The sequence below is a fragment of the Scyliorhinus canicula genome, chromosome 12 (genome assembly GCF_902713615.1).
Source record: "Scyliorhinus canicula chromosome 12, sScyCan1.1, whole genome shotgun sequence".
In the NCBI taxonomy this organism is placed as follows: Eukaryota; Metazoa; Chordata; class Chondrichthyes; order Carcharhiniformes; family Scyliorhinidae; genus Scyliorhinus; species Scyliorhinus canicula.
In genome coordinates this window covers 124,420,545-124,434,697 of record NC_052157.1, presented here as the reverse complement: position 1 = coordinate 124,434,697, position 14,153 = coordinate 124,420,545, and the positions used below count along the sequence as shown (strand labels likewise).

General features: G+C 44.4%; 1 protein-coding gene across 1 annotated transcript in view; it reads right to left on the bottom strand.

Annotated features, from left to right (window-relative positions):
• LOC119974501 (sodium/glucose cotransporter 2-like) overlaps positions 1-14,153 on the bottom strand; it is a 58,724-nt gene that overhangs the window by 22,411 nt on the left and 22,160 nt on the right. The window contains exons 2-8 of the mRNA XM_038813440.1: positions 11,753-11,824; positions 11,056-11,160; positions 9,306-9,365; positions 8,591-8,695; positions 7,934-8,039; positions 2,943-3,023; positions 212-441 (exon numbers count right to left, since the gene is read on the bottom strand). Of these exons, the coding sequence (XP_038669368.1) occupies positions 212-441; positions 2,943-3,023; positions 7,934-8,039; positions 8,591-8,695; positions 9,306-9,365; positions 11,056-11,160; positions 11,753-11,821 (756 nt within the window). The 5' untranslated portion in view covers positions 11,822-11,824. The remainder of the gene's footprint in view (positions 1-211; positions 442-2,942; positions 3,024-7,933; positions 8,040-8,590; positions 8,696-9,305; positions 9,366-11,055; positions 11,161-11,752; positions 11,825-14,153) is intronic.

The window sequence follows — 14,153 nt, the reverse complement described above, 5'->3', positions numbered from 1 at the left end:
CATCAGAGAATGGAAACTTCAATTCCACCATTCTGGGCTGAAAGAACAGTTAACCTAATGTAAACTGTAAACCATGACTCCCCAAAGCGGGACTCAGCTCCTACTTACAGAGGCGAAAGGACAGCATAAAGAACACGTCTCATTTTTGTGATCATTTTTCAAAAAAAGTGCTTGCCGAGAGCTGTGGATCAACGGTCAGTCACCAGCCTACCTGATCACTACACCAGAACCAAACCCCAATGATGGTAATGCCAAAGATTAATCCTGGCCAGGGTAGGTCACCACTGATGGCATCTCGCAGGAGGTTGAATGAGTCAGCGCGAGGCAGGTAGCATTTGTCAGAGATGTTATAAAGAAGAGGATTTAATGTATCATGAAGACTTGGCACAGCATCTTTGTACTTGGAAAATAAAGCTTGGTAGCCCCCAACTTCATGGAAAGCTGCGGAAGATGTAACAGAAATCCACAGGTTAATGGTAATATTTCCTCATAACTTAGACCTCTCCGACTAGGATTTACCTTCATGGCTCTTACCTGCATTGTCTCCAATGCCTAAATAGTTATTTCGTTTCTGGCAACCAGAATTGGCCATAATATCCAGGGTCTAGTTTAATCGCGGCAATTTTGACTGACATTCTGATGTTTAAGCCATGTAGTTCTACATTCTGTTGGTTCTGTTGAATCACAGATCCCTAACGTGCAGAAGGAGGCCATTCTGCATCAAGTTTGCACTGACCCTCTGAAAGAGCAACCTACCTAGGCTTGCTCCCCCGCGCTATCTCTGTAACTCCACCTAACCTGCACGTCCCTGTACATGAAGGGACAATTTAGCATGATCAATCCACCTAACCTGCACATCTTTGGACTATGGGAAGAAACCAGAGTACGCGGAGGAAACCAACACAGACTCAGGGAGACCATGCAAAGTCCACAGAGACAGTCACCCTAGGTCAGAATTGAACCTCTGTCCCTGGTGCTGTAAGGCAACAGTGCTAACCACATGACGCCCTATGAATACTGCTCTCATTGGCTATTCATGTCTGGATCTCAATGGCTTCAAGGTTTCTTTCAGTTCCTTCCCTAGATATTTTAAAACAATCCATACTGAATGCCGATCATCTATTTTTCCTTCATCACTTTACACTTGGCTGCATTAAAGTTAATCTGTTATTGTTCTGCCTACCTACACAAATAGTTCAGTTCCTTTTGTAATTTCTGAACTGCCCCTTTCGATTCCACTGCCCCATCTAGTTTGAGATACTGTACAAATTTGATCACTTTCTATTAAGTTTCTGAATCCACACCAGTTGTGTAAATTAATGATTGTAGAGATTCCAATGCTGAGCTCCAGTGCACCCACACAGCAGTTTCTCCCACCACAAAAATCCCCTAGAGGAATCCTCTCCTTCATCCCATTTACTATCCAATCCCACTTAGATTTAGAGGTGTCAACTACCTCTTTAAACCATTGATATTAATAGATTTTGACTCCCACTGCCTGATATCTATTAGACCCAGGAATTTTACAACAAAATGTGCTTGTGTTCTGATTCTCCATATCTTGAGCATGTTTACTCCTTCAATCACTCTGAAGGCGGACTGTATTATTAATGAAAGAGATGTTCAGCTCCATTGTAAGCTGCTTTATTTCACAATAGGCAAAATATACATAACCCTGAGAGATATTTGGTATCATTGATATACTCTCTGTTTATGTACTATTACAAAAAAACTATGAGTCTGCTTTGGTGTTATCATAGAATCATAGAATTTACACTGAGGAAGGAGGCCATTCGGCCCACCGGGTCCGCACCGGCCCTTGGAAAGAGCATCCCACTTAAGCTCACACCTCCACCCTATCCCCGTAACCCAGTAACCCCAGCCTACCTATTCGGACACTAAGGGCAATTTACCATGGCCAATCCACCTAACCTGCACATCTTTGGACTGTGGGAGGAAACTGGAGCACCAGGAGGAAACCCACGCACACACGGGGAGAACGTGCAGACTCCGCACAGTGTTGGTTGTTCAACTTAAAGATAGACTGCTACCTGGCCTGTAAATCAGGGCTGAAGTTACCACATTTTGCAACCTCTCTGGAACCTCATTGGCTCCTAGTGTTGATGCCTGATAGTTTTTCATCAAACACTAACAGAGATCCAAAGAGTTTTGTCAGCATTGTTATATGCCTTCCTGAATGGCCAGACATTATTGATGAATTGGCCATTGTCACAAGAACATAGCTTGGCATCTGTGCAAAAACAATTGACCATGCAGCATCTTAAACACTGCCTATCTGCCTTTGCATCGAATATGCAGTCTACATGGGACCGTGCATTTTAGTCAACCTTTATTCAGTCTAATTCTGTTCTATGGGAAAGGGCCCAAACCCTCCTGAACCAAGACAAGTATTAATGATGCCAAACAAAAATGATTAAAATGAGTAGTAGTATTTTTGTCGTGTTGATGTAGATGGGCTCATGTGCGCCACTTGCGAAGCAAAGAGGTTTGTCTTCTCCTCTCAGTTTTCTCCCATCCTCAACTCAGGTTCCTGATTCTTTCTGGTAACAGATCCCAGAAGAATTAAACACCCGCTTATGTCTCACCCACATTCCCATAAAAGTTCTGATAGCGTCAGCAGGGTACTCAATTGTGGAAAATATTCACAAGTCATCTTTTTACTAACACCCACTCACATGCACTTTCCAGGAGGCGTTCCTGGAGATTGATGAGGAGTTTGAGTGCTCGCTGATTTCCTTCTTCCCAAAGCCACAGGCACAAGAATCTAAATACACCAACCCCCTGCCTTGGATAAGATCAGCTAAGTCAGCCCAGACCAGGACGCAACCTGGGCCCTTCCTGCTCTGTACGGTTTAAACTCAGTGAGGCATCAGGTTTTTAAACTGTTCTTGTTTGAAAGGTGCAGAGAGAAACTCACTTACAGTAGCCCATCAGTACGAAAGCTCCAGCGATGATCACAAATGTCTGCACTGTGTCCGTGTACATCAGGGCAGCCAGGCCTCCTGGAACCAATCAGAAGGAAACAGTTCCTTCACTGTCAGAAACTTGGAACTTTGTTCCTAACAGCACTGTGGCTGTACCTACACCACATGGACTGCAGTGGTTCAAGAAAGCAGCTCACCATCACCTGCTCAAGGCTAATTAGAGATGGGCACCAAATGCTGGCCTAGTCAGCGATGCCTATATCTCCGTGAACTAATGAAAAAAAGTCAGCATTGCATAAAAACAAGCCTTTTCACTTCAGTACTATGGGATCCCTTCTTAAATAGGATGTGAAGTCTTATCACATATTGCATCATGACTCAATAAATGTCTTCTTCCACCTTGAAGTGTAGAGGTGTCAGTCACAAGCAGTGGTATTCTCGCTGGGCTAGTAATTCAGAGAACCATAGTCATGTTCTGGGGACCTGGGTTCAAATCCCCCAATGCAGATGGTGAAATTTGAATTCAATAAAAAAAAATCTGGAATTAACAGTTTAAAGGTGACCATGAAACCATTGTCAATTGTCATAAAAAACCCATCTGGCTCACTAATGTCCTTTAGGGAAGGAAATCTGTCATCCTTACTTGGTCTGGCCTACATGTAACTCCAGATCCACAGAAATATGGTTGACTCCTAAGTGCCCTCAGGGATGGGCAATAAATGCTGGCCCAGCCAGCAATGCCTACATCCCATCAACGAATAAAAAAAAGACTTGTACTGCTCCAACCTCACATGTTCTCAAATCCTGCCAACATATGTTACATTAGCTTTTGGCTACCAAGTTGGAGATTCCCTTCAGATACTTATCTATACCTACAGCTGTTAATATTGTTTCAGGAGAAACTGACTCACAATGACTGCGGGAAACAGTTCAGAGGTGGGGGGATGTGGAGGAACATATTTTGGGGAGCAGACAATTGACATCCAGTAGCCGGTGATTAAGAGATAAGCAGTATCTGTTCCCACTTCAGTTCCCACTGAAGGGTCTAGTCGCCAGTGAATTCCAGGTTGTCTTTCTCTTGTCTCTTGTCATCCCGCCTGAATGCTGTACATCCTCATTCCACAGCTCTCCCACTGCCAAATGTAATGGAAGAGAAGGATGATGATGGCAATGAGGGGGAGAAAGAGGTGGAAGAAAGGTTTCACGGATTGCAAGGAGGTGGTGACGACAGTTACCGTACCTCTCACTCTCCAAAGTCCTGCCCAACTGGTCAAGGACAACTAACTCAACAGCACCTGGGGGTGTTTCCCAGGGTATTAGAGGTCCCTGGGTGGTTGGTCTCCAGGCAGCGTGGCACCCTGACACTGTTGGTGCCACCTGGACATCTTAGCCCTGCCAGCCTGGCATTTTGTTCATGCTGGGAAACAGGCCTATGTGTCCTGCCCGTGAGAGTAGGGGTGTGGTGAGGGGGTTGCAGACCCCCTTATAGGTGGGTTAGGACATTGGGGGAATCCGCGGTCACGTCTGGGGGGGGGGGGGGGGGGGGGGGGCTCAAGTCCGCACTGAGACATTTTGGCGGGCGCGGCTCTTTAGTGCAGGATCCGACTGAGTGCGACCTTGGGTGGGAGGTGGGGGGCCACCATAATAAAACAGAGTGCTGTTAGATAGCGGGCTCACTCCTGCCACGGCAAGTGCTGAGAATGAACCGTCAATTACCACCCAGAAAATGAATCCATTTTTTTTGGCTACATCATGTGCAACACTTTAAAATCATTTGGTTGAATCGCACTCAGTGTCTCTCCACCAGTGAAATATAGGACAAGGGTGGGCCATTGTATTGAGATCATGACTGATCTGTGACCTAACTTCATAGACCTGCCTCTGCACCATATCCCTTCATATCTTCGGTTAACAACAAAATCTTGCAATCTCAGTTTTAAAATTAACAATTGGCTGAGCACATTTTGCAGAGTTCCAAACTTCTACCAGCCTTTGCATGTAGAAATTTTTCCTAATTTCATTACTGAAATGTCTGGCTCTAATCTGTTAATCAGGCGCATGATTCCCCAACAAGCGGAAATAATTCCTCTCAAGCTACTTCACTTTTTCCTCATAATATGCTGAATATTTTGACCATGTCATGCCAAACTTTCTAAATTCTAGATTAAATCTAGTTAGCTTAATCTCTCCTCATGAATTAACCTTTGGAGTCCAGGTATTATTCTGGTAAATCTACCTGCACTCACTTCAAGGCCAGTATCCTTCTAAAGGTGTGGTTCTCAGAAATGCTCTCGGTGCTCCAGGTGTGGTCCAACCTTGTGTAACTGAAGCATGGGCAGCACGGTGGCACAGTGGTTAGCACCACTCCCTCACAGCTCGAGAGTTCCGGGTTCAATACCAGCCTCACATGACTGTGTGGAGTTTGCATTTTCTATCCGTGTCTGTGTGGGTTTTCTCCGGATGTTCCAGTTTCCCATTGTTCAAAGATGTGCAGGTTAGGTGCAAAATTGCCCCAAAGTCTCCAAACATTAGGTGGGGTTACTGGGTTACAGGGATAGGGTAGAGGCATGGGCTTAAGTAGGATGCTCATTCCAAGGGCCGATGCAGCCTCGATGGGCTGAATGGCCTCCTCAGCACCGTAAATTCTATGACCTCTACCCATTGATTTCTACCCCTAATATATACAGATTCAGCACTTACAACAGTGCAAACTAGAATAGTAGGGATGGGGATGAAAGTGGGAGGATCTGATTTTAGAACAGTTTTCCTAAAGTTTACGTGTAATTATTCATAGAATCCCTACATACTGAAGTCTACACCAACCCTCTGAAAGAGAACCGTACTTCAGCCCATTCCTCTGCCCCATCCCTGAATCCCCATAATCCCACCTTAACCTTTGGACACTGATGGACAATTTAGAATGGACAATCCACCTAACCTGCACATCTTTGGACTGTGGGAGGAAATCAGAGCACCTGAAGAAAACCCACGCAGACACGGGGAGAATGTGCAAACTTGGCACAGACAATCAACTGAGGTTGAAATTGAACCCGGGTCCCTGATGCTGTGAGGCAGCAGTGCTAACTTCCGTGCTACGTGTTGCCTTTCTCGATGTCGTATTTATGTTCTTTTCAAGGCCATAATGGCATGCTGCAAATGAATAACACTGGATATTGGAATTTACTTAGATCCTCCCACTGCATAAGGGTTCAAGATGTAATTTTATTATTGGAATGGGGAGGCACATGGTTAATATTAGAGCAACATCATTGTCAATTGGAATTCCAAAATATTCCAACTGACCCTGTAAAGAGCTACAGAGCAAAAGAGTCAAAGGCCTCAAGAATAATTACAACAAGAACATGACTGAGGAATTTTAATTGCCCAGCGACTTAGCACTTTTGTCAGTATCAGCTAAAAATGAAAGGAAGAACATTGCATTGCGGACAGCGGTTAACATGTTAGTTTATCGACCGGAACAGATTGTCGTTTTGGAAAGTTGCCCACTTATTGGGTACATGGAAAAAGAGGGAACTGTTCCACCTCGATCTAATCCTTTCTTCCACAATTAATGTCAATGCTCACAGTAACATCGGGGTGAGGATGCAAACACAATGTCCTAAATTACAGTGACCTGAACTAATGCTATCCTGAACTGAGGAATTAGGCCTGATTTTCATGATAGGATTAAACAGTTCTTTGCTTGGCTAATTGACTTCAGTTAATTTGTGGGCCTCAAGTAGCCGAGCACAATGCCTCAGTTAGAATGTAGGGCAGAGTCGTATGGCCCCTCTCATTGGTAGGATATAGTCAATGGGTGGGATTTTCTGGTCCTCCCCCACTGCATGTTTTCCTGTGGTGGAAGTGGGCTGCCATTGGCTGGCGGTGGGGTCTTCTGGTCTTGCCAATGACTACTGAGTTTTGGGTGCCCCGTACCCTCTGCCACCAGAGAACATGCCATGGGGGCGGTGGGGGGGGGGGGGGGGGTGGAGTTCACCAACAGCAGGACTGGAAGATCCCACTGGCAGAGGGGCCGGATAATTTCGTTCAATGGATTTTTCGAAGGCTCACAGAATTTTACTGCCCTCTTCTGCCGCAACAGGGCCATAAAATTCTGCCCATAGGCTTCCAAAATGTTCATAGTAAAGGCCTCGCAAAAAACAACTTTACAAGCAGCTATGTTCCTTCTCAACCAGTTGCTTAATTACTTTGATTTATCAGTAGCTTTCCAAAATTTGACTGTGTCACTCTCAAACAAGTGAGTAAAGAATAAATCCAGATTATTCCGTGGATGCAAACAAAATGATTTTAAAATATTTTTAGCCAGTGAAGATTTACAAATACAAGAACTGCCTGATTGATGGCAACTGATCCAGGAGGGGGAGAAAGCAGGTGCTGAGATTCTTATCCAATGGGAATATCCCTATCGATGTCCATAAGTGGAGTTTGTAAGGGCCATAGTTTGCTTGCAAGATAAGACGCTCAATAATTTCAGACAGTATGTGCTGCATGACCTGTTCATGGCATAGGGGAGGTTACAATCAAGCTGAGTTGGATTCTGTCCACACCTCATGGCCACACAAATGAAACATTGCAACAATAGTCTTTGAATATAATCAAAAGCAGGAGCCCCAGGTTTTTTTCTTCTCCCAACTCATGGGCGATTTTAGCGCCCCTTTTGCTACCCCAAATATGATCAGCTGCCTTAGCACAGGCCAGTGATAGTTCCTTCCTGCCTGTGCGGTTCAATTGTACACTGTGTGAGATCAGCTAGGTCAACGCAGACCAGAGATGGAAGCTGACTTTCCTCATTGTGGGGTTCAGTTCTATACTTTGCACATCAGCTGACTGAGCACAGACCAGCCATTGAAGTTGTGGTTTCTTCCAACTCTGTTTTCCCTATTTTCCCGTTCTGCATTTTTCAAGTGGAAGCCCGCAGAATGCTCCATGTAAACGAGACGTTCATCCGCCTGATCGTCTGTGCCTACCTGTAACAGTGTAGATGCAGGTAATAATCAGCAAGGCAATTACTGCGACATAGATGTTCCATCCCAGAGCTTGTTGGATGAAGACTGCTCCAGAAAACATGTCCACCTATCAAGCAATGAGATAAAAGTCCATGGATAAAAATCAATAACAGTGAAATCTAACTGAAGAATGATCCAGGGATCAATAAAGAGAGAACAGTCATTAAAGATGCTTAAATCTTCCCATGAAAGGGCAGCACGGTGGTGCAGTGAGTAGCACTGCTGCCTCACGACACGAGGTCCCAGTTTCAATCCCGGCTTTGGGTCACTGACCATGCGGAGTTTGCAGATACTCCCTGTGTTTGCGTGGGTTTCACCCCCACAACCCAAAGTTGTGCAGGCTAGGTGGATTGACCATGCTAAATTGCCCCTTAATTGGAAAAAATGAATTGGGTACTCTAAATTTATTTTTTTTAAACTTCCCATGAGGACCAGTAAAAAGGGTGCTTGGCCATGAAGCACCCTTTATAGGTGGAGATTGCCCATTGGGGATCGTTAAACAAGAAATTTCCCCATAGGTGATCTTTTAATGGGCAGGTTTCACTTTCAGTGGCCCTTTGAATGAAGAGACAGTCAAGGAAACATTGAATGAAATGATGAATATGAGGAGACACTTACCGAAATCTTGGTAAATATATATAGAAAGAGAGAGATAAGGGAGAGGTAGAGTCTGATTCGGTTTCCTCCAAACCTTTTCATTAGGTACTGAGGCATAGTGATGACCTGGGAAAGGACAGAGGAAGTCAAATAATGGGCAAATATTTTCATCTACAAGTTACTTCCTGCTGAATCCATGTAGACAAATATTTGTTTATAAAGATCTGACAGATAAGAATGTTTTCTGAAGACATAAATTGGAACTGCTGGTCACATGATATTTGGTATGTGGGAAACCAATTGGACTTTGGCTGATAGTGTACGAGTAATATTGATTGAAGTCAATGGAAATAAAATCCATCAGAGATGTATGACAGGCAGATGAATTGGTATTACCATTTCATCACCCATTTTACACTGTCACCCAAACTCAATGTTACCTCCACTAGTGACATCCAGGGTTGTATCCAACTGCAGGGCACTGGACACCACAGTGTGATGGATAAAGTATCCTTGCATCACTGGGATCCCCGTGTTTGAATCCAGCTCCAGGATACTGTGTGTCAAAGTGTGTTGAATAAACCCACTCATCATCTGGAAGCATGCACGGTAGCATTGTGGATAGACTCGATGGGCCGAATGGCCTCCTTCTGCACTGTAAATTCTATGTCTATGTCTATAAATTGTATGACATAAATACCAGAACAGGCCAATGGAAATGGAATCTCATACTCACCCCAGCTGTCAAATAGACTGGGACAAAGAGCCAACCGAGGAGCAACACAACAAACAGCGCCTGTGGAAGGCAAATCTCAAAGTTATACAGTGCAACCTGTTTCTCCATTCGTTAATGTGAGACCCGGGCGAAGGGCGTAGAATATGAAACACAACAAAGTTGGAAATGGGCATAAGAGATGATGAGGTCCGTAAGGAGCTATAGTAGTCAGGTGATAACATTCTTGAGTTTCTCAATGTTTGAACCTTGCAAAATGAAAGGAGGAGTGAGGAATGCGGTGGTTCCAGGTAAAGAATGAATTAGAGTAGGAGACAACCCAATGAGCCTTGACTTCACCAATAGGCAGGGAGGTAAGAACAGTTTTGAATCTTAAGCAGGCAAAAGTTCAGGTTCAGAGGAGCATCGACCATAGGAGTATAGATAAGATAGAGAAAGAATGGCTGATACAGAGAGGAATTCTGAAAACTGGAAGTGAGAGAGGTATCAACGACAAACTTTAATAAAATGTTATCAAACATGTCTCATCCAATTGATATGCTGGCCCATGGGCAACAAATACCTCGATTCAGGGTCAGTAAATACTAGTGATACAGACGTCTCTGAGGCACAACTGATCCTAAGATTGTAATGTGCCTGCTTGCTATAGATCTGGAGACTGTAACACACCTCGTCACTGAGATATGCAAGCAATAATATGTCAGAATCCTGGGGTTTGGGACCATTAATGTATTTAATTATTGGTAGTCTGAAGGAAATAATATTCACCTTCCTGGGAGCTTGAAAACACTGATGATGTGCAGTGATGTTATCCAAGGGTCCCTCAATCCTTCCTTCACACCCCCCCTCCCACCACTTGAACCACGTGTGTGGCTAACAAAGTCCCCTCTCTATCTCCTCAGGAAATCGCTGAGAGAGGGCCCAGACTGGCGGTGGTGTGCCAGACATCAGGATCCTCAGCACCTTTGAGGAGCGGGCACCTGGAAGTGACAGGTGTGACTGAGGACAGGGCAGTCACCAACATGGAATCTGGTGGATGCCGCAGGGGTGAGAAACTACCAGGCCCCACCCGGAGGACCTGTCAAATATGATTTGTTATTGCCTTACTGACCGACCCATCTCTCCCACTGACCACGTGTCCATTCTCCCACAGGTCCTCTAGCCGACGGTATCGGCGCATCCCGGTGGCACCCTCTCCAGCCCCCAGGAGACCACATCGGAATCGCGTCACAACTGTCATCCCCATCCTCCAGCAGCGCAGATACACGCACCCCGATGGGTCATGTTAATGGTCAGGCTTCTGGGGCACAATTTGGTCAGCCAGATGATGCAGGGACAGCTGGAGCTCAAATCTGCTGCCTCTCCACCCCAAGGTGAACCCTGGGGCCCTATGGGCACCGACCAGGAGGAGGGGGCATTGGGCACCAACCCTTACCCGTCCCATAGAGTGGTGATGGTGGCCACCAGCTCCCCCGAGTTCCACCCCTCTGAGTTCCACCGGGTGGCACGGGTGTGAATACCATTATGGATCTCACCCAAAAGGCCGGCGAGAAACATCCCACTAAATTTGCCAAAAGGACACCTAGAAATTTTGGGTTGAACCGCGCTCACTGTGTCCCCCATTAGGAGAATACACATCTAATGTGTCAAGCTGTAGTGATGATACAAAGGATGGCCAACTTGGGAAAAAATTGGAATCCAAAGGAACGCTGATCAGGATTCCTATAATGCTTCAAAGCGTTAACACACTTACGTTCCACTCAAAGCCACCAACAGCCAAGCCGTTTGCTGCTCCTGTGCCTGCTAAACCAACAAAATGTCCGCTTCCGATGTTACTAGCAAAGAGTGAGGTTCCAACCTGGAGGGGAATTCAAGAAAGAGACTGAATGAGTTTTAAAATAATAAAGCTACCTTCTGCTGCAGGTATGGAGTCTTGGATATTAAAAAGTATTTTTCTTTAACCTATAAAAGGCATCAAAATAAGTTAGCACAGTGAACTTTCAGCTCAGAAACACCAATCCATTCAACTGCCATCTAAATGAGGTCTAGTTGAGGGTTGTTAGCCTTAAATCTTAGTTACTGTTGTTTACAGTCTTTTAACCATGGATTAATCAATCACAATCATCTGTATTTTGGCATGTAATCTGTGTCTCACCATCCATTTGAGGTCCATTGTCCAACAATGATCCAGTTGCGGATTAAAATTGATTTGTTTTGCACATTCTCCCCATGTCTGCATGGGTCTCACCCCCACAAACCCAAAGATGTGCAGGGTAGGTGGATTGGCCACACTAAATTGTCCCTTAATTGGAAAAAAAATTGGATACTCTAAAAAATTTTTTTTAAATGTATTTGTTTCTTTAGGATTTCAGGTTTACAGCATTGTCGTTTTCTATAATTTAAGAAAATGTTGATGAATAAAGTAAATCAATAAAATAAGCGTTACTCACTGTGTACCATTGCATGTTCCTCCCGGCCAAGAAATACCCACCAACAGTTGAACGATTGGTCCGACACATGGACTAAGGAAAACACAATATATATTAATAAACACATCAGATTTGTTTCACATAGCAGTCATTGGCAGATAATCCTTCCTGTTTCTGGTGTGGATCGAAAAGACAGCATTTAAGAAGGGGGCCAGTTTAGCTCAGTTGGCAGGACAGCTGGTTTGTGAAGAGGAGCAAGGCCAACAGCATGGGGGTCAATACCAGTACCAGCTGCGGTTATTCATGAAGGCCCTGCCTCCTCAACCATGCTCCTCAACCGAGGTGTGGTGATCCTCAGGATAAACCACCAAAGGAGAAAGCAGACTATGGTCATCTGGGACTATTGTTATGGGCCAGGGTTTAGAGAAGGGCCAGGGTTTAGAGCACCCCAAATTGTATCATGGAGTTCACCTGACCCACAACTTTTAATAGATTGTGGTATGGGGAGCACACGGCCCACTCTACAGGTGTGGTACAGCAGAAATTGAAAAGTATTTTTTAAAGCAAAACAATGATTATTCTATGAACTCAAGTTAACCTTTTAAAAACATACAGTGAACATCTTAGCAACCATTAATTCAAATACAACCCCCAAAGAATACAACACTAAGTAATCCTTAATAACTTCCCAAACAACATCCAGAAGACAAAAGAAATACCTTTTAACTGAAGCACATTAGGTTTACATTCACTACTGAGAACATTCAGAATTCTGAATTCACCAAATGATCAAGAGATAGTCTTTTCATGGCAGAGAGATCAGCAGTACACCTGCTTTGTCTGGCTTCAGCTCCAACACTGAAAACAAAACTAAAACACACCCTGCAGCAAACAGCCTAAAATGAAAGTAAAAAGCTGACAGACAACCCAGGTCCTCCCACACTCTGACGTCACTGATAAACACCCATTTCTTAAAAGTACATTTCTTAAACACCCATTTCTTAAAGGTACTCTCACATGACACTATTGCAATTCTATTTTGGATTTAACCGTGAGTAGATTTTGCGACCGATAAGATTGTGGGGAAAGGGTACTTACAACATTGACTCCTTCAAAGAGCACATATTGCAAGGATAGGGAGAGGCGTTAGGAGATAGGTAAATATTGTAGCATACTGATCTATGCTTCATTACATTCTTTTCAGGTACTGCCACACAAGATGACATGCAGAATTATGCCAGAAGAGGCCGAGGTGTCAGAGGTCTATGTGTTAGTCACATGAGCCATTCACAAAATCTCGATTGACAAATCATTCTCATGAACACTTCAAGAATGCTTCCAATTTCCACTCCTTTCATAGCCTCTCACCACCTTCCCCATCATCTGAAATAAATTAGCAGTCCTACAATATTGACCATACACAGCATCTACTGTTATAGTCACAAGAAGACAAGTATATGTTTATTATCAGTTAGCATCATTGTGTCCAGCTTCCTAAACTGGTGCTTCTTCCTACTTCAGGCCCCGTAGCAAGGGCCTGTGAGTTGAGGGCCATTCAATGTCAACAAGAGGACCAAAGTGCCTCTCAAATTCAAGGGCATGGCCACCAGTTACCCTGCAGCACTTTTATTCGCGGTCAATGATCCTTGCCTGTTTTCTGGGTTGTGTGTTCTCTTCAGTGGAGAGAAGGTGGGGGGGAAACTCAGACTGGTGTAGATGTGTTGCCATATCAGAAAAGATGGCAACATAATCCTGTGCCAGGCCTAACATGTTCCTTCTCCTGGACTTGCTGATCTGTGCATGGGCACAGGGGGTTGTTTAGCTCACTGGGCTGACTGGGTTGTTTAGGGGCTGTTTAGCTCACTGGGCTAAATCGCTGGCTTTGAAAGCAGACCAAGGCAAGCCAGCAGCACCGTTTGATTCCCGTAACAGCCTCCCCGAACAGGCGCCGGAATGTGGCGACTAGGGGCTTTTCACAGTAACTTCAATTGAAGCCTACTCGTGACAATAAGCGATTTTCAGTTCATTTTATTTTTTCACTCCAATTACATCAATACATTGTGGAAGCCCACACCAAGTACTCCTCATGTGGCTAAACTCATTAGTTATTCTAAAGCAAATGACTACAGATGGTGGATAGAGGCTGTTTAACACAGGGCTAAATCGCTGGCTTTAAAGCAGTCCAAGGCAGGCCAGCAGCACGGTTCAATTCCTGTACCAGCCTCCCTGAACAGGCACCGGAATGTGGTGACTAGGGGCTTTTCACAGTAACTTCATTGAAGCCTACTCGTGACAATAAGCAATTTTCATTTCATTTTTCATTTCAAATGTGAAACAAAAACAGAGAATTCTGGAAATATTAAGCAGGTCAGACAGAATCTGTGGAGAGAAACAGAATTAACACTTCAGATTAATAAGGACC